Here is a 21307-nt window from a genome sequence, read left to right on the forward strand (position 1 = left end):
TTACACACAAACTGGAAAGTGTGACTCGTCTAAGAAATTACAGCAGCTCAGTGCGCCGGGCGGGTCGGTATTGATCACTGTGCAGCTACTTATTACCTTCTGTCTGACACTTTGTACTCTCCTCTTCTACTTTCCTCTTCTGTTCTCTTTCCAATATCAGAGAGCTTTGAAAGTCAGAAAGATTGAAGAGTGTTGAACGACATGACTTTAATATGAAACTAGAGCCAGCCTCTTGTTAGCTGGTTCTGTACAAAGACAACAAAAACCCAGCTCAGAGCCAAGAAGTAGTCTGGCACAATTCTAGTTTTTATGCTTTGTGAACCAGAGAGTTTTAGAGGTGCTGGTAGGTGGATTTTGTTACCTTTGGACAGAGATAAGCTGGCTGTTTTCAAATGTTTACTGTCTTTCCTCAGTGTGATCAATCTTCGTATCTAATTTTCTACTAAAAAGAAGAATGAATGTCTGAACTGTTCCTTTAACAGTGCAGTGGCCTTGGGCATATAGACATTCACATTTCAACACAAACTTAAGTTTCCCTAAGACAATGAAGGAAAAAGCATTAATCTTAATATATATTATAAGTATTTATCCAGTTTTCTCATTTTTTGTCTTCTTTAAGTAGCTGTTTTTATTTCCCCTCAAATAATATCTTTAAAAACTCCAAAGAAACCTTTGGCATGGTCACGACCTGACCGACTTCTCTTATTAATGATGTTATCATGTCTTATCTATGTTATTATTGTTTTTTTATCTTATGCTATTGTTGGGTATTTTATCCCATTTAATTGTTTCATTTTAATCATTTGTATTTGCCTCATTGTTCTTCTCATTTGATGTCATTCTTGGTCATTCTTGTTCAACTTTGTAACTTTAAATAAAATGTTTTATATTACATTTTGTTGTCACTTTTCTTTTTATCACAGACACTTCTCAGTAATTCATTTCGGAGCAGTTCATTGCACATTATATTTCTCAACAGGTAATCATCTCTTTATGACAATTCTTTCCACATTCTCCCCAAAAATGACCAAAAATTGAATGATAGGCTCCATTTCTTTGTGTGTATAACAATTTTAACCTTGGGTGTGAAGAAAACCTGCAGCTAGGAGCAGCAGGATTGACTCACTTACTGTTTTTAACTCTCTTACTCTCTATAGCTCTTCTCTCCCTTCTCTCTCTTACTCTGCCTCATTCCCATTTGACTCACTGTTTAGTCGCCTCCTACTTTGCTATATTCTGCCCATTTTCTGCCTCAGTAGCTCCTCACAAACACAGACAGTATTGGCACGGACAGTTACCACAGCACATCCACGCAGCATTAGTCACAGAGGCCTGAATACAAACAGAGATGTTAAGATTTTGCTGTAACAAGGCCCCGAGATGAAAATGACAAATGACGAAGCTCCAAATAAACCCTCAGCAAAACACCTAGCTCAGCTGCATTTATGAAATGAATGATAGTTTTCAGTTGAGGTGAGTCTCAAAGTCCTAAACTTGATCAACACATTTAGTCCCCCTCCACTCAAAAATGTGTCTTTTTATTCCTTCAGTTGAATGTTTGAGATTCATTGTGCAGAATGAAGTTTGTGCCGACACTAAAAAGCTGTTTTTACATCTCATCTAGATGTTTTATATTTTGGAACAAAAACTAAACATTGTCTTTGGACAGGACGTAGTTCTTAGAAATAAATAAAGTCCTCATATGGGGGACAGTGGGTTTATTTTACTGTACAACACAATGAATTCACCAGTGTATAAAAGTCTATATTTCCTTACAGTTACACCTTCTCTTTATGAATGATAATAAAGTCCCAACATCCTGAAACGAGTATTTAGGATTAGCAGTGTCATACCTTGTGACTTTTGGTAAAATGAGTCTAATTTGTATCAGCATAGCAAAGTTCAGATGTTATTAAGCATAAATAAACAAGTTCCAACCATAACATTTGATAAGGTTTTGTACCTGGTCCACTTTTGTCTGGGGATTAGCTGCTGAATGATTTGGTCAAGTTTTTATACTGACTGATGTAATGTGCTTTTGTTACCACCAGGGGGCACAACAAATGTTAACGAATGAGGACAACAGGTCAAAGTTCAGCAGAATGAAGTTTAAGGTCCAGCAAACCCAAAATGTAATGTTCCCATATGAGGATGCAGAGTCACAGGAGGTTAAATCTGATTTACCTATGAATCAGTCATGTAATTAACACAAAGTGTGACATGGAAACTTGAAGCATCCAGTGCACAAACACAGAGAACAGATTCACAGTGACAGAGGAGACATCTTGTGTCCAGCAGGAAAACTTTTGTAATAAACATAATTTACATGTTACTACATATTATTTACAATGAGGGAGAAGCAGTAAAGCTCATTTTAAGTATTTTTAAAGAGGTAATTGACCTTTTTTGTCTGTGGAGAAAACATGCAATTCTTTTATTTGACTGAAATTGTGTCTGTAGGATATGTTTAAAAAGAGTAACAATGAGTGCATTTATAGAAAAATTCATTACTTTCTAATAAGTGGGAAAACATTTAGAGCTGCAATGGCAATGTCAACCAATGATTTTGATAATGAACTAATCATGTCAGTATTTGTGAGTGTTTGTGTTTGAGATTCTGGGTTTTAGATTGTTGAGGAGACAAAATAAGACATCAAGTGTCACTTATCTGAAAAAAAAGTCAAAATTATTTGTAAATTTTGAGCTCAACTTTCTTCATGTTGCTGTCTGGTTTTACATCCGCAGATTTGGTCCAGACTATAATATCTCAACAACTATCTGACGGATTACGCTGACATTTGGTACAGTTATCCATGATACCCGGAGGATGAATCCTGTAGACTCTGGTGATCCCCTGACTTTACATGTAGCTCCACTATGAGCTATGAATTAAAAATCTGAAGTCAAACAGGAAACAGCTAATCACAACTCCAAAAAAAGACTTTTAGCACCTGCTGAGCTTGGAAATTTAGGATATTGGATAGATAATGAATCAAACAAGGTCAGCGCTGATAGTTCTTACATTGTGTAGTTTTTAAAAGCCGGTTTCCTCCACAACATTGTGCACACAGAAGCACCAAAGTGCCTCCCTGAAGTCAGACTTCATTGACAGGTCCCTGTAGTAAAAAAAAGAACAAAGTGTGTGAGTTTTACTGTGTATCAGCTCAATTACACACTTATTGCAAGAAAATCATGCAAAATCTCACACACTCACAGCATGATTACACATCCGCCTCCCCTCTGTTAAGTCATGTGGTGCTGTTGAAGTCTTCTTTATCTGCACTGCAGAGCATTGTGTTCATTACTGTGATGCAGCACAGCACTAAACAGCCAGACGAAAAAGAAACAGACTCACAGAGAGAAGACGAAATAGAGAAAAGGCAGAGAATCAACTGGGAGGAGAAGATGGGAGGCGGGGGGTGTGTGAAACAAAAACCAAGACCGACAGAGAAAAAGAAAGAGAGCTGTGGAGGGACAAGTACATACGTTTAAGTTTTTAAAGTTTGTTGTCTTTAAAAACTGTTTTCGCATCAGTACTAAAGTATTTTCACAGCGTGTAATACTTGTGCATGTGCTGATTGTTCATGTGCTGACTGTTCATATGCAGGATGAATGTTGACACACAAGGACACAGGTTTCTCTGTGCAGCAGCTCACAAGACGATGGCTTGTTTTATTGGTTATGAAAATGTGCACTGCTGCCTGTTCACATGATCACCTCTGTAGGCCTAAATAAATCTGCACACAGCTGTGTTAAGGCCTGAAAATATCATTCATCACAAAAGAGGCTCTGCCAATCACTGACAAACTTTATGATTTTTCCCACCTGGAATAACAAAGTGATGCTCTTTTTTATCATTCTGCCACCTTTAACTTAAATTTGTCACTTTTTGATGACTTTTCTAATGTTTTCAGCTGGAGTTAGGATAAGTGTACCCATTAAGCACCAAAATCTAAGCTGTTTTTCATGGATACTGACATGATTTATAAGGGAGATCATTTTCTTTGTGTCTCTTTAACCACTTAACATTTTTTATATTTTTATATACATATTTTTTATGCTGTTAGCCTAAACAACATGCCCAAGTTGTGAGCAGCACAGATCCCACATAGTTTGAGACTCAGAGATGTGTCTGGTATCATTGGAAAGGAAACACTCTCAGGATTCTTGTAAAAGTGTCTGTGTGATTCTGTGACTTACTGACAAAGAGTGGCAGAGGTTACAATGATGGGGTCGCCCATAGGTTTGTCTTTACAATGACATGTGTACAGACATTCAGGGACCTCTCAGCGAGATATAGACACAATGAGGCCACAGCCACAGGTCTTGGCTTCATGCAGTCCAAATTTGGAGTCAAAAGACCAAAAGATGAATTTTTCAGAGTTATTTTTCAACAGGTATGTCCATGCGTTTTCCTCAGGTCCTTTTTGGAGACTCCAAATGGACACTTGGTTACCATGGTTACCAAAGCTGTATAACCGCAGTCAAACACCTACAACTTCACAACCCCTTTGCCTACAATCAAAATCTTGGTCTCTAATGAAAGCTGACGCCATATTATTATTATTATTATTATTATTATTATTATTACATATAACCATATATTTTTTGTTTGGCCATATCTATCTATCTATCTATCTATCTGTTTATTTTGCTATAAGTCATATGTCAAGTCGAAGAAGAACCAACCGTGTACCAAAATGCTGAGTGCGTAATGATATATGGTTCAACTCTTTTACGCACAGGGCGCACGCCAGTTACGCTTGGAGTTTGTTTATCTACAGCCAAACCTGATAGCTTAGTGTCATACACCGTTGGAAACCTCTGACTATTGGCTAAAAGGTTATCAACTTCATTTCACCGAATATTTCCATAGGCTAGAACAGCAGTCAATCAAAGCCATGTCGTCATTGTTGTCGGTCACATGTCCTCATTGGCTTTGGAGACATGTACTGCCTAATCCTAAACACCGATTGGCTGGTGTGTGGTGTCGTCAGAAGCAGAAGAGGCTCACGGTCGTAAACATCTAGTCAAATTTCACGATTCCTTGACATCGATAACAAATGTACTTTTTGTGAAATTGAACTTGAAAATGTAACCCATTTGTTTTATGGTTGTTCACATAGTATTACATTTTGGAAAGAACTTGAGAATTATATATTATGCAAAACAAAATACAAAATCAACATCGAGGGGAAGGACATTATCACTTATTTTGATTTCAAAGAAAAGAAACTATGTACTATAGTAAACCTTTTTATTTTATTAGGAAAGTTTCATATTCATAAATGTAAATTTCAAAATTCTGCACCTTTACTTAAATTATTTCTGATTGAACTTGATTTTTATTTCAAGTCTCTAGATTTAATTTCAAATAAGAAATGTATATCTACGATGAATATATATTTAGAAATGTTTAAATAATCTGTCACTAAATCTATTTTTCTTTATGGGTTACAAGTCTGTCATCATTTATTTATTTATTTTCTTATTTCTTTTCTTACGTACTTTAATGTTAATCTTTGAACTTCAGTTGTTATATTGTCATAAACATTGTGACTTGTATTGTATTGTGAGCTGAAAGACTGAAATATTGTTATTACGAATTTAAATAAAGTTGGGGGGAAAAAAAAGTAAACATCTAGTCACGTGTACTCTGAGATGGACGTGCAGGTCAGGAAATGACGTAAACGGACCGTAGGCTATATGGTTTGTTATTTGTGTTATTACGTTACGTGTTGGACTAAATACATGGACATATTGAGGAAAGTATTCCGGTTTTATGGAAACGGATTTCATATTTCACAAGAATGGATACTTGGCGAGCTGTACAGAAAGTCCTGAGTCATAAGATGATCGTTGTGGATAAAGGGAAGACTTTGAAGGTATGTAGCAGTATAGCTTTTCTTACTTAGCTCAGGGGCTAGCCGAGCTAATCGCTGATACTATTACGGCTGTGAGCAACCATATGAGTCGTGAGTGGTCTTGAATGAATCAGGACAATCTAAGCTTTCCAATAATGTACGGCATGAATATATATGTTTAAGGGTTGGTGTTTAAAACATTCAGAATAACGTGTCGCTACCTCTTAACATCCGTCCCGTCCCGTAGACGGAACAGCTGACGTTAAGAGGTTAAGTATCTTCTGCCAGCTCACACTCAAAGTACAGAAAATGGGTTGGATCACAGAGGATACTTAATCTGTCAGTTATCTTAATTGGTTAAAGCCAGAAAAGTGTGAAAAATATCAATCAGTGTTTCCCAAAATGGCAAAGATGCAACCTCAAACGTCTTCTTTTGTCCAGGCCACAACCCAAAGACACTCAGTTAACTGTCATAGAAGACAAATCAAATCAGAGATTGTTCACATTTAGGAAGCTGGAACTAGAAAATGTGAAAAATATGACTCAAAACAAATAATTTAATGGTTTTCAGCTGGGGTGGGGTTAATCTATCTGTTAGTTTGAAGCAAAAAAGAGATGGGGGGGGGGGGAACAGAAAGTATCCGTTGCTGCATTGATGAAAAATTAGTGTAAATGTGTTTAAACAAGTTTATAAAACACACAAAATGTCAGTAAAAAACAACACAAACTATGGCTGCCTATGAACACTTTGGTTTATGAAATCAGGGCCGGCCGTGGCATAAACGGTCTATGCGGTTGTTTAGGGCCACAACCACTAGGTGGAGCCACACGATCAGTGGGACTTTATATTTTGCCAGCTCTTCACACTGCAGTGCGTTATTATTACATATAAATGATAAACCATTACATTTAAGCCCTTCCCAAACGAGTTAACACAATACTGATTACGCCTATCACTGCCATATAAATCTCTGTAGTTCACATTATCTTCAGTCTGTGGAACTTTCTTCTTCCCTGAACTGGCTGGATGAATGTACGTCTGCTGGTTGAGAAGCTAACTTCCGGTTAGCTATCCGCTAACTTCAATGCGGAAGATATAATTTAATTATGCGGCTCTTCATACTGTCCAGATGTTACCAGACAGATGGATAAATTCTGCTTATAGCGATACGAGTCATTTCGCGGGAGTTAGATGATGTTTAAACTATTTATTTTCGCAGCAACGAACTCTGTGTAACCATGGTAACTAAGATAAACAGTAGTTGTAACCATGGTAACCTAGTAGCTACACAGTAGGTAATGCTACGGTAAGGATGATATAAGGACTATTAAGACTCACAGGCCTCATTAGATTAACTTAATCAACTATATAAATGTGATATTTAAACACTTGTGGTGTTTTATTTTTTCATAAATCGCTTTTAAATCCAAATGAAGAAGAGCCTCTGCTGTCCAGGAGGGAGAGTGTGTGTTTCTATCAGCAGCGACTCTGAACATTTAGAGACACTGAACGGCCAAAGGACGGAAAACTGGAAATGGAAAACTATCACAGTATAAAGGTTTGTTATTGTTTATTGAATCTGATTAAATGACCTGACAGCCATTTTCTTGCATGTTATTATATTTAGATGAAACGTTTAGTATTAACAGCTAACATCAGTAGGACTGTAACCTCATTTATAATTCATAACAGCTAGCTTAACTAGCACCCATTGTTGTCTTGTAACGTGAAAGTGGTGGTTTGACTTATTATTTTTATTAATTTTATTATATTAATTAACCTACCTATCTAAACTTGTGTGTCCAAATGCCCCAAATAGTTTCAGGCTAACATTAATTTTTCTAGTTATGTTAAATTGTATTTCCATAGATCATTTTTGGACATATGTAGATAACTGGATCATTTGAATATATTGATAAAATTGTATTAGTTTTGTGGTTAAATAGGTCTGGAAGATACATGTAATGTGCCTTTGTAATGTCTTCCAGCGTATATTTAAATAATAATAATCTAATGTATAATCTTTTCTTTGCATTATTTACTGCTGCTTAGGGAACATGGACAGAGACTTCAGGCTCATCTCCTCCCTCCTCTGATGTGACTGCAGCTCCAGAGATCATAACTGCTGAACCACAGTCTTCTATATACTGCACTCATACTTCATCTGTTAGCCCCCAACACACAGTACCAGCACTACCTATAGATCCACTTCACACATTTTAATAAACTTTTGTTTTCAAATAAAGTCAGAGTGTTGTTGTCAATTCATATTCCATCTCTAGTGTGTGTGTTCATGTTCGTTAACTTATAAGCAGCATGTGTGGGGTTTGGTGGTTGTGTCTGAAGTGTTTTAGGACCACCAAAATCCTAAGGCCGGCCCTGTCTGAAACACTTGCAGCCACATCCCCCTCAGTCACAAGTAATGGCAGAACAAAGTCGGCACTGTATTAAAGAAAGGCTCATCTCTCAGCTGGTGTGACATTTATTTACTTCCACTGAGAGCAGCAGAGTTTAAAAGCTGAGTCCTCAAACGCCTCTGCATGAATCAAAGATGTCTCGCTCCTGAAGAATTATGATGCTGGAAAAGTCAAACAAACAAAAAAATATATAGATTTAGTTTCACCACACCAAGGAAGCTCATATCTTACACGGGTCAGTGATAAATAAGGTTTGGCAAGATGATCAATTAAAAAATATCTTTAAAATAGTTTTAAAAGCAGCAAAGAATGATACATATTAAATATTTTATCCACCTACAGTGTATTAAAGTGGACTTATACTAATAATTACTTAATTAAAACAATGTAAATGTTTCCTGATCTCCATGATTCTCCAGATGAAATGTAATATTTTATATTTATTTGATATGGTGTTAGGTAGGAAGGAAGGAAGGATGTAAGATCATGCCAAACTAGTTGATATGGTGTTAGGTAGGAAGGAAGGAAGGATGTAAGATCATGCCAAACTAGTTGATATGGTGTTAGGTAGGAAGGAAGGAAGGAAGGAAGGATGTAAGATCATGCCAAACTAGTTGATATGGTGTTAGGTAGGAAGGAAGGAAGGAAGGAAGGAAGGATGTAAGATCATGCCAAACTAGTTGATATGGTGTTTTATTGACTATTTACTGTTTTTAAGCAAGTTGAATTATTTGGTACAAAGTTTTTATGGTTACACCGCTTAGACATTTTTACCATAATCCTCTAATATATTCTCTCTTAATGGATTAAAAGCAGAAATTTGATGCTGAGTCCACAACAAAGAATGTGTGCAAGTTATTCATACGTTTATTTTCACATTTTAACCCTTTAAATTTAAACTAAACCACATGAACACACAAAAAGAAACCTCATTGACCCATATCAGAGTATCTTGGTCATATTCTTAAAGCCTCCACCCTCATCTCTCTTGGTCTCTTCCTTCCTATGCCAACATTCCTCTATTTACAATAAGATAAAAGAAGATGCTTGAAAGCTTCTGTCCTTTAAAGCTGCTGTCATTTCTTTAAAGCGAGGGTGACTGAGTCGTCCCCAGAGTGGACAGCAGCAACAAAACACAAACAGGCGGAGATGAAGAGAGAAAAGAAAGGATGCAGCCCAAGTCTCTCTCGGACTCCCCTTCGTTTTGAGGCTACCTCCTATTGGTCGGGTTTGTTTGTGTGCCCGGCCTTGTTATTTGGCTGTCTGGTTGCCCTGGTGACGGAGGATTAGACCCACTGTGCTTGTGCATGTGTGCGAGTGCTTCGTTCTGAATTAATTACTCGTGTCAGAGTGTTTGAATATAATTTTGTCACATTTTGACACTTCAAAGGGTTTTAAAAAAATATTTTTTCAACTGTGTGAAAAGAAAGCAAATAAACACACGCACACACACACATACACACATTGCATTGATTTATGTGAGCTGTCCTGTCTGTGCTGAATAGGAGGTGGTGATCCATTTTACATTTGAATGATGGAGAATAGAGAGACATAAAAATGCCAACAAAACAGCATCCATCCATCCACCGCTTGCTTTCTCTCCATCTCTATCAGTCCAGAGTCGGGTCACTGCTTTGTCCCGTTAAAAACATCCTTATCAAAGCTGAATGAAGTGATTTTTATTGTTAACATCCAGCCAACTCTCAGGCTGAATCCTACATTAGCAGCGAGAGCACAGTGTCCATGTCCATGTGCTTTCCAACTTTATTTCTGCTTGCTGCAAGAAGACATCAGGGAATAGATATAACAGGCCTCGTGCAAAAAAAAAGACTTGTACAAATAGATTTATTGTTTTAAGTTGAGTCATGTTTCTGTCCACCTGCTGAATGTAAGCCCAATATTCACTCTCTTTTAGCTGTGTTCACCAACTCCTGAGGGAAATATCTGGCTCTTTAGCTGCTAAATGGTCCACTATGTTTACCAGCTACAGCTAACTGTGTCTGTTTGCTGTTTGGTGCTGAGCAGGTAGAGTACAGTGGCTGAAAACAATGCTATGAGAGCGCTGAGAGTGAACAGTAAAGTAGCAGCCGGAGAGCTACACAATGAGCTGAAACTCAACTATAAGGCCAAGTCCACACGTACCAAAATGATCTTTTCCCTCTCCGTTTTCCCTGTTATCGTTTCAAGAATATTTGAAACGGATCCATCTCAACACGACTCAACACATTACTTCATATTCCAGCCTATAGGCGGCGCAACATCTAACATCCTCAATCAGTCTTTTCCGTTTAAGTGTGACTGTGTCATTTTAACGGAGTTACACAGACTAACAGGCAGCACTCGATTTGCTAACACAAACACAATAGTTACTCCACTGCAGCTGTTTCCCCGCTATATGTTCAAACACACGGTGCGTTCAAGGGCCTGTTGTGCGTTCGATGAAATGGATCAACTAGAACCAAAGTACTACTTTACCACTTTTGGCCTGACCAGCCGATCCTAAGAAGAGTTAGTGAGGAACCTGGACCAGGGTAGTACTTCTAAAGCACAGGTGGGGAGAGTAGAAGGCATTCAGGATGCAAACACACTTTGCATCCTGCACCTGACTTTGATTGACAGGTGACACTTGGTAGGGGGCGGGGTTTCAGCTCTCTCTCTGTCTCTGTTTCTCTCTTTCACACACACACAATCTTTTCCATCACACACACACTATTGCTCTCTCTCTCTCTCTCTCACACACACACACACTCTCTCTCTCAAACACAATATCTCTCTCTCTCTCTCTCTCTCTCTCTCTCTCTCTCTCTCTCTCTCTCTCTCTCTCTCTCTCTCACACTCACACTCACACTCACACACACACACACAGACACACAGACACACAAACAATCTTGTTTTTGTCAGTTGTGGGGTCCACCAGTTTTTTGGTCACTGTTGAGGACCACCCCTCCCACTGGTCTCTCCGTCTGTCTGTCTGTCTGTCTGTCTCTCTCTCTCTCTCTCACACACACACACACACACACACACACACACACACACACACACACACACACACACACACACACACACACACTTTGCCTGGATGGAACTGAGTCTTGAAAAAAGAGACTGAGTCTAGTTAAAGACATCTTTCAAATAGGTCATGATTAACATTTTAATATTAATTAATGTATGTAACCAAACATGAAAATGCATAAAATATTTGCTTGATTACATTTCAATTATTTTAATCAGTACTGGCACTAATGTTTCTAACATCACTTCCAATGAATGGAGAAAAACTGCATTAGATCATGATTCACCTCAGTATTAATAACCTAAACATTTACAGTGTGTTTGCTGACCTCCAGTGGTTCACTTCTCACTTACAAACATGTACAGGTGTATTCACTGCTGGGTGTGGTTACAGGTGCATCATAGTACAGGTCTGACTTCTGACAGAGGTGAAACAGACTAAAAACTTTCAACTAAGAGAGGGCAGCAAAACACAACTTTTCAGCCTGGTTACTCTTTAAATAAAGGGTCTAACTTAAGTCTAAAATGCAAAATGATCAGTTGTGTTGTGCATGTGTGTCCTATTTGTGATCATGCAAGGAGCTTAATGGAGTTTTGTCCACATATACAAAAATGTCATGATGGTTTTTATGTTGTTTTATGCATGAAAAACATTTTGCACAATTGACACTAAGTTAATGACATGATAAAGTTAAAGTGAGAACTAAACTTTAAAACCAACAAAAGGCAATACTTCATCACCACTCACCATTAATGTCCTTGTCCTTTGACTCGAAGTCGAACCTCCTTTAAATTTAAAATATTAACCCTTACATATTGTTCAGGGTCAAATTTGACCAATTCTTACATTTGAGAGCTGTAAAAACACCATATACACATTTATTTTAGCCAGACTTTACCTAATATGTCCCACAGTATAAACATTTACTATATAAAATGCATTTTTAAAAATATTTGTGCAGCTGATACACATTTTTATATATGCAAATATACAAGCTTGACCTGTGTTTATTAAAAGAAATTACAAAAACAGTAGCAATGTAGCAAATATTCAATATCCTCATATTTATTCAATATCCTCATACAAACCATTTTACAGTATACTGATAGATCATTATCTTATGAATTACAGTGATGATTAAAAAATATAAAATAATCAGATTACATTGTTTGTTTGTTTGTTATTTGTAGATAAAATGTCACATAAACCATGGAGCCATAACAAAAACAAACAACTAAACTAAGAAAAGACAAAGAGGAAATAGAAACAAAGACTATTCATATCCGAAGTGTTATCAGATGAGTGTTCACCTCAAGATTAATACCACAAATATTTAAATTCAAACTTGTAACAGGGTAAAAGAAATAAATGTCATTCACATACAGTACATTGTGACAGTTTAACAGTCTTTGTTCCCTTTTTTGTATTAATTTGTATTATTTGGTTGGGTGTCAGTGTAACATACTCCCCCTGCTGGACCAACTTTGCATTACATTTTATTCATATGTGCTTATTTCTAGGTTTTAATCAGCCTGATTGTTGCAGTTTTAGTTGTTTGAATTTTTATATCTGACCACAACCTTTTTTGAGAAGCAGGCTTTGCAACAAAATCAGTATGGATGAAGAATAAAATATTAACAGGCATCTTTAATGGAAAACACAGATCATTAATAAAGAAAGTGAATGGTTCTTCCTATGACTTAGCAACCAAAAACTGTGTGCAAAATGTTTGTGCTCTTACTGCTCCTATTTAAAACTTACTCAGGACAAGATGATTTGATTTCACCCAGCTCTGGATAAACACACTAGTGTATTTGGTGTGGAAGGTGTAGAGGTGTGTCAGTGTGTTAGAGTCTGTCTGAGCCAGTGGACCAGTCCAGATACAAAATACATGTTAAAACTCTGCTATTCTTTATGTTTTATTCAAGTTTTACTCCAAACTGTAATTTCCCCAACAAACAGCAAATAACCAAACTGCACACAGTGGTCAACTCAGGACTCCACTTTATTGGTGTTTTACAGATGTACAACAGGTGTTACAGAAATGTTACGAAATTACAATCCAGCAGATCTTCAGCTCTATAAACATCAGCAACATTTTCAAAATCCAAACACCATGTTAAAGCCAATGTTGTGACTGCAGCATCAGATCACCACAGTGAGTAAATGGACTCTTGGTCAGGCTCAGAGCAGAAGGTCCAGAACCACAACCAGATAAACAAAGACCAGCAGAGGTTTCCTGAGTGGTACATTATACTTGTGTTAGAAAGATTAAAATATAAAACTGGAATCATCACTTTGTCAATCATTGTTGATATTTTGGTAATATAGATCCTTTAAATACATTAACTTTTTTTTTGCTTTTCCTCTTTTTTATTTTTTTTTTGTGTGCATAAAAAACAAAACAGCAACAACTGAATATTAAAAAACAAAAGATAAAACTTTGTCACCCCTCACCACTATCTGAGTTACTTAATGTCCAACCATGTTTGAAAATAAAGACAAAAAAAACTTCCCTCCTCTTTCCTTATTCTTCCCTAACTGTATATGCATAAATGAAACCTCTTGTAAATGAAGATAAAGATAAATGAACAGTTATAATATTAAGCTACAGGCGCTACTCAGTGTTTCACCTTCATCATTACTATATATTAGTAGATACAAAAGTTACTGCATTGCTTGAGCTAATCAATGTGTAATGTAGCAAATATAAATTTCTTATTGATAAAAGTAGAAGACAGTTAAACCACATATATCATGTTTCTCTAAAACATAATCAGATTTCCTGTAGACGCCATGTTGGTGACATAATGGTATTTACCATGCAGCTACTACACTCACAAAATCAACTTGGAATTAAAAATTACTCACACATAATTACATTAAAATCAGATGACTTCAAAATTAACAAATGATTTAAATGCAATTATTCAAGTCTAAACTAATGCAAATGTAAAGTTTTAATAAGGTAAAAGCAAAAATAAAAATCATTCCTAACCCAACTGTGGACATTGCCACAGGCAAAACTTTCATTGTTACTCCCTAATATAGATCCTTTAAATGCATTATCTTTTTTTTTTTTTTACTTTTCTTCTTTTTGCTTTTTTGTGTACATAAGAAACAAAACAGCAACAACTGAACATTAAAAAACAAAAGATAAGACTTTGTCAGACAGACGAAACTTTGAGCTTAGTGAGTGAGTGGTGAGTCTGGTTATCATGAAATTTAACAAAAGCAAGAGAAATTTTTAAATTCAAAAAGAGGCACTTGAGTTTCTGTTGGGTAGGATTAGGATCTTTCCAATAACAAAGAATATTTTACAAACTGATCAAATGTTTTACGCATCAAATATTAAATCTTAAAAGTAGCCAGTACAATAAGTATAACAAAAAGTATAATATCTCCCTCTGATATGTGGTAACGTAGAAGTACAAAGATAATATGAGAAAATACAGTGCCTGAGTAAATTTACTTAGTTACACTCCACCATGATTGTTGAGTTTAAAGACAGATCAAGACTCACTTCATCACTTTGTCACTGTTCTTAGTCAACAGGGTGAAAGAACAGAGAGCCGGTTTGACTGTTAATGTAGCAGCCAGGGTAAACAGGCTCTGTGAAATGAGCCCTGAAGGTGTAGAGGTGACTCAGGTTGTTAGAGGAGACATTGTAAAAGGACAGAGTGCCACCAGGCCAGTCCAGATACACTCCAACACGTTTGAAGACAGTTGAGAGACAAGGGCCAGACCACCAATCAAGTATGTGCCCTGCAAAGAGCTTTGATTGTGTATCGACACCAAAAACCCATGATTGATCGGTTTGCCCAAGATAGATAGATTTATTCCCTTTCCTGCCAGTTTGTTTGTATGCAACACCTACAGCTTTATATTCATTATAATCCTCGCTCCACTCTACCTCCCAGTAATGGCGCCCAGTCAGCCCCTCTTTGCACAACACCTGAGGGCAAACATCAAACCTTGCTGGGTTATCAGGATATTCCTGCCATGCTCCTCGTGTCACCTTCTTGTTGTCATCAGATAGAGTAAGGATGTAGTTTACTGTGTTTGGGTCCAGGGAGAGATCACAGGCATCTGATGGAGAGAACAAAACACAATCTGTTACTCTTCATCATCATCACCATCCACAGAAGTTTACAAAAGCACTCATAATAATGATATTCATACCACCATGCTGACATACGTATTAAAAATGGATAACGATTTTGCCTTAATTCTCTTGTGTTGGCTGAGCACTTATGACATTGAAAAATGAGACAAAGGATGTCCTTTTAAATTCTGTTATTATATATTTTTTTTTTACCTCAGAAGCTCATTCTCTGATCTGAACGTACACAGAACACTCTCTAAATGTTTTATATCTTTCACCTCCTTACTAGTTTCTGTGGCTCTAATATGTGCCAATAATGAAGATTGATTAAGTTTGTTTTCATTGTCAGGGGGGCTTTGCAACCAGGGATGGGCACAAATACATAATAATATATATTAATGTCTACTTTAACAAAGAACTGTATCAGATTACATCATATCCTATCGAACTATATCGAATCTAATCGCTCCATTTTAAAATATATCGTTACTAATCCGTATCGTACTACTTGTATCTAGATATATATCGGATCGTCTTACATTGGAGAGATGCACACCCCTAGTGAATGTGCCGTTTTATTTTTTCACTGCTTCATATAGTTTATAGGAACCTGTACAGTATGTATGTTCTTGAACAAATTACATATGAAATACTTCTAATTAAGTTAATGCTTAACTAAAAAAGTATTAAAGTAAAGAAAATGCATGAAAAATGACTTACACCACATTAAAGCACTTTTGTCTGTGATCGTCTCCACAGGAGGGACGGGAGGCTTTGAAAAGTCATCAGTGACCAGAATGCCCTCATTGTAATGGTAGATGGTCGCTCCTTCGTGTTTCTCATTTGCTATGGCTGTTGCAAGGAAACGGACACTGTTGCTGTCCTTGAGAGGTTTGGCAAGATCATGGAAAGCTTTGGCTTTTTCTCTCATTTTGGTTAACACTTCATTTGAGAAGTACCAGGGTTCTTCATCAGTGCTTCTTAATTCAAGTGAACGTGAGTAGTTCTGCATCGCTTTAAGGCAGCTGTCAGCACTTTCCAGAGAGGTGAAGACAAAGCACAGAGCATCTTCTACACCTGGAGCAAGAACCTCTTCATCCAACTCTGACTGATTTGGAACGATCTTTGTGTTTGTTCCCTTCATCATGTCTACACAGGACCTAATGACATTGATCTCTCTCTCTTTGTGATCCAGCCACTTGCTTAGTTTTTCATTACTGAATGGTGACTTTTCTCTGTCTTCCAAGAGTTTCTTCAGTGAGCCCTCATCTTCTTTGCCTTCACGGATGGAGGGAAGTGTCTTCGCCATGGCCTGCTGAAGTGCAGATGTGTAATTATTACGCTGTCTTTGGAACCTTATCAGACTTTTGCAAATCTGTGGAAAGTTCTCTGACACGCTGTCTGCCAAACAATCGTTTAATCTCATTTCTATCTGCAGAAGATCTTCAAGAGTATCTTCAACTTCTGTCACTGTTTCTTTGCTGATCTCAGCCTTCAGCTCAGCAGCTTTAGAATCCAAATTCTTCAACGGCATCAGCCAGACCTTCAGTGGAACAGCGTTCTCTTTCTTTTCTCCCAGTAGCTTTGGAAGCTCTACATAGGTCTTCACTGCCTCTACAAATGTTGCAGGGTTGCTTTCAAGAATGAGATCCCCGTAGAATTGGCAGGAGAATTTGTTTGTCAGGGCTTTTTCTTCTTCTGTCAGCTTGATGTCAACTTTCCCCTCAACATCAAATCCTGGAATCTTCTTGATCACAGCTTCCATGTGGCCCTGGATCTCCTGAACACTGCTAGCATCTAACTTCTCACTGTCAAATACAAAGAAAGCATTTGCTCCATAAAGAATGCCAGTGACCATGTGTGTTGCTGAACTCTTCTCAATAACACCTTTCTGTTGTTCATCCAGGTTTGCAAGTTTAGTCATGGACAACTGCTTGAAGTTGGTGGTAGCTTTGTACTGAAACGTCACCCTGCTCTGATTCTTGGATTTCTTCTGATCATTCAGGTACTTGGCAGATCCTTTAACTTCAATCAGTCCACCAAGGAAACTGGCCTTCAGAGAAGCATCAACATCCAGCAGAGAGGACTTGGATTCAATGGAGTCAGATGCTGTAATGTGAAAGTTACTGCTGCGCTGAGAGGTGTCAACTGTGTTCTCTTGTAAACTTTTGGTATCCCACAATGTGAAACCTGTAGAAAATAAAAAAAACATCACCAATTTATTAAAATAAGTAAAAACCAAAGCTTCAAGATGAACATGAACAGCAGTACATACAGCTAATCCTCCTACTCAATAAATCCTTCCTTTCTCTCCTCTCAACCCCAACCGATCGAGGCAGATAGCCGCCCACTGTTGCTCATGTGGGAATGTTGGGTCTCTTTAAAGTTAAAACCTGAAGAGTTCGGTTTAGAACCTGCTCTATGTGTAAAGTGCCTTGAGATAACTTTGTTGTGATTTGGCGCTATACAAATAAAGATTGATTGATTGATTGATTGATAAACATCTTCCACATAGATTAGAAAAACATTGCCAAGAAATATGATCCAGGGAGCAATAAGTTTTCCTTTGTAAAATATTTACTAAATACATTTTTTGGGGGTTATGTTTTCAGTATTGAATTGTGTTTAATGGTTGTATGTGCCTTTAAAGCACATTACATTTTCTGCCTAACTAATTTAATACTTTAACATACGTGAAATTACTCTGCTTTAATGGCTCATTTGTGTATGATATTTTTCTTTCTACAAGATGTAATATTATAGTCACACTATAACCACGACTGTCTCCCAACCCCCCGCCCGATGGAATATCACAAACCACTTTCCCTCAAGTACATTAATGCAACCCCTCCCCCCCAAAAAAATAACTACTGTAATTCATTATTATCAGGCTGTCCTAACAGTTCTCTAAAGACTCTCCACCTGGTCCAGAATGCAGCTGCTCGTGTTCTGACAAAAACTAGAAAGAGAGATCATATTACTCCTATTTTGGCTTCATTGCATTGGCTTCCCGTAAAATTCAGAATAGAAAAAAAATCAAAATCCTTCTCCTCACCTTCAAAGCTCTTAATGATCGGGCTCCATCATATCTTAAAGAGCTGATAGTACCTTATGTACCTACCAGAACACTGTGCTTCCAGCATGCAGGCTTACTTGTGGTTCCTAGTATCTCTAAAAGTAGAACAGGAGGCAGAGCCTTCAGCTATCAGGCTCCTCTCCTGTGGAACCATCTTCCAGATTTGGTCCGGGGGGGCAGACACCATCCCTACATTTAAGAGTAGGCTTAAAACTTTCCTTTTTGATAAAGCTTATAGTTAGGGCTCCTAGAGCTCTTAGTTTATGTTGCTATAGGCTTAGACTGCCGGGGGACTTCCATGATGCACTGGGCTCCTCTCTCCTCCTCCCTCCCTCTCCCTATCCATCCATCTATATCCATTAACATTCATGTTCTATTAATGCATTCAATAAGCTAAACTTCTTCCCCGGAGTTGTCTGTGTTTTCTGGTCTCACAGGTAATCTGGGCCTGTAGACGTCCGGATGACACATTCCAGTCCCAGACCCTCTAGCTTCATTGTTGATTTTCATTGTGCCTCTCTCCTCTATCCTTCCTTTCTCTCCTCTCAACCCCAGCCGGTCGAGGCAGATGTTCTCCCACTCTGAGTCTGGTTCTGAGGTTACTTCCTGTTAAAAGGGAGTTTTTTCTTGCCACTGTTGTCAAGTGCTTGCTCATGTGGGAATGTTGGGTCTCTTTAAAGTTAAAACCTGAAGAGTTTGGTTTAGAACCTGCTCTATGTGTAAAGAGCCTTGAGATGACTTTGTTGTGATTTGGCACTATACAAATAAAGATTGATTGATTGATTGAAAAATTAAAATTGTTTTCCACTGGCAAACTTGGTATGCAACATCTGTCTGCACAGGGAAGTGCAAAAATCTTAGTGACGAAACAGGCAAAGCACATTGTTCAGTGGAGGGGAATTCTAATTTAGATACTTAGATACATTAAGAAGCACAGCTAATCCCTTCTATTTCCTATTTCTATTAGATTGAAAGTCAAAGAAAATGTGATGCATGCAGGCCTAATAAGAACATGAAAAGAAAAACTACAGTCTGACAGCAAGTGCACAATGCATTCGAGCACAACAAAGACCATGCTGTTAACACCTGTACAACACAATATCAGGTAACATGATTTATTGTTTTGGTAGAGTACTAAGGGCCTGTTATTATCTCCCCTTAAAAATATATTCATGCAGCTAGTTTTGCTTGCTAGTTCAAATCTAAGATAACTGAGGAGAGGTTTGGTAATGACTTCACTTGATAAAAACTAAATCAGTGAGGGAATGAGCAGACATTTCCAAAACAACATTATTTCACAAGGACTGGTTTGATTTGGTGAAATGAGTATCACTGATACAGAGAGGACTCTATATGGTTATAATAATGCAAATGTATTACCTAAACAGCCACTGTGCAGTAAACACTCAATACTCTTATAAAACATCTGGTGTGTAAACTGTGCAGTCTGGTTCTTTGATTTAAAAACATTTCTATGAGTTTCATGTAATGATGATGTTACTTTGTGAGGCAGCTGGATTCACAAGATCACAACATCATGAGATATTGCAAGAGTCTGTCTTATCAGGCTCCAAGTTGTGTAACCAAACCACCAGGGGTTCAGATCAGTTCAGATTCATGAGATGATTAATGGGAGAGAAAGATAATAATCTATAATAATCTACTCTAAAATAATCTACTTTAAGGTTTTGGACTTTTTTATAGCTTTTCTTTGTTTTTTTTTTGTTAAATATTGGATCATTTGAACAATTATTGAAATGAACCATGTGAGAAGCTCAGATGGAAAGATAAGTTTGGTGGAGCTGTTAACAACTCATAGACATCTGAAATGTGAGCCGACTACACACTGCTTTTTGTAAGATGTTGGAAACCACTGGTTTCATCTTTAACAATGTGTTGTATTTTAAAAGCTTGTTATATTATCCATTGTGTCAAATCTTCATCTGAAAAGTAACTAAAGCTGTCAAATAAATGTAGTGGAGTAGAAAGTACAATATCTCCCTCTGAGATGTAGAAAGTAGCATCACATGGAAATACTGAATTAATCACGTGTGCCTCAATACTGTACTTAAGTAATTGAGTAAATATATTTTGTTATATTCCACCATTGCTTGAAACAAAAAATATGCACCTTATTAACTTATATACAGCATTCACTGTAATGTAATATGCGTAATGTCTTACCTGGGATCAGTGCATCTTTGCGAGCATCGTAGAGCATCCCTAAGGTGAAAGGTCGACCCAAGGCAGCCGTCTCCAGTTGCTCAGAGGCCATGTCGTCAACCTGAGGGAAAACATAAAATTAATGCCATTGTAGCAGACATATGGCTGAATATCATCTGGCCTGAGATTAAAAAATTGGACACGGTCTCTCTCTTGGACAAAGAAAAATCCATTAACATTCACCCAAAGAAAGTTAAGACAGATCTTGGTTTCTCCTTCGGACGTCAGGACCTATCGATAGACTTCACTCCCCTGTCCACCTCAGATTGAATTCACACACACACATATAAAGAGATTATCCTACCATCACCGCCCACACACACATTCCTGAAGCCTCTCTCTCTGCATGTCTTAAAAAAGAAAACACCACAGACATACACATACATACAAATACATAGACATCTTGGTCAATAGTATGGCTTTAAACACAATTTCAAATACTTATATCAACATCAATACTTAAAGAGAACTTCCATTATTGCAGCTATTACTATATTTTATTAACCTGCCATCCCTTCTCTCCATCCCATAGTAGCAGAAAGAGTACAGCAGCAGAGGGATTGTTTAGTTATGTTAAGAATAGTTTGCTCTTTGACTCTTTGCACAAA

General features: G+C 37.4%; 1 protein-coding gene across 1 annotated transcript; it reads right to left on the reverse strand.

Annotated features, from left to right (window-relative positions):
* Positions 1 to 14839: 14839 nt before the first annotated feature.
* On the reverse strand, positions 14840 to 20751 carry LOC128381835 (stonustoxin subunit beta-like). Its single transcript, XM_053341863.1, has 3 exons — positions 20661 to 20751; positions 16121 to 17590; positions 14840 to 15384 (listed from the first exon to the last, which is right to left on the reverse strand). Exons 1-3 carry the CDS (start codon positions 20749 to 20751, stop codon positions 14840 to 14842), a joined length of 2106 nt encoding a protein of 701 aa, XP_053197838.1.
* Between the last annotated feature and the right edge of the window lie 556 nt (positions 20752 to 21307).

This window comes from Scomber japonicus, chromosome 20, assembly GCF_027409825.1.
Source record: "Scomber japonicus isolate fScoJap1 chromosome 20, fScoJap1.pri, whole genome shotgun sequence".
NCBI lineage: Eukaryota > Metazoa > Chordata > Actinopteri > Scombriformes > Scombridae > Scomber > Scomber japonicus.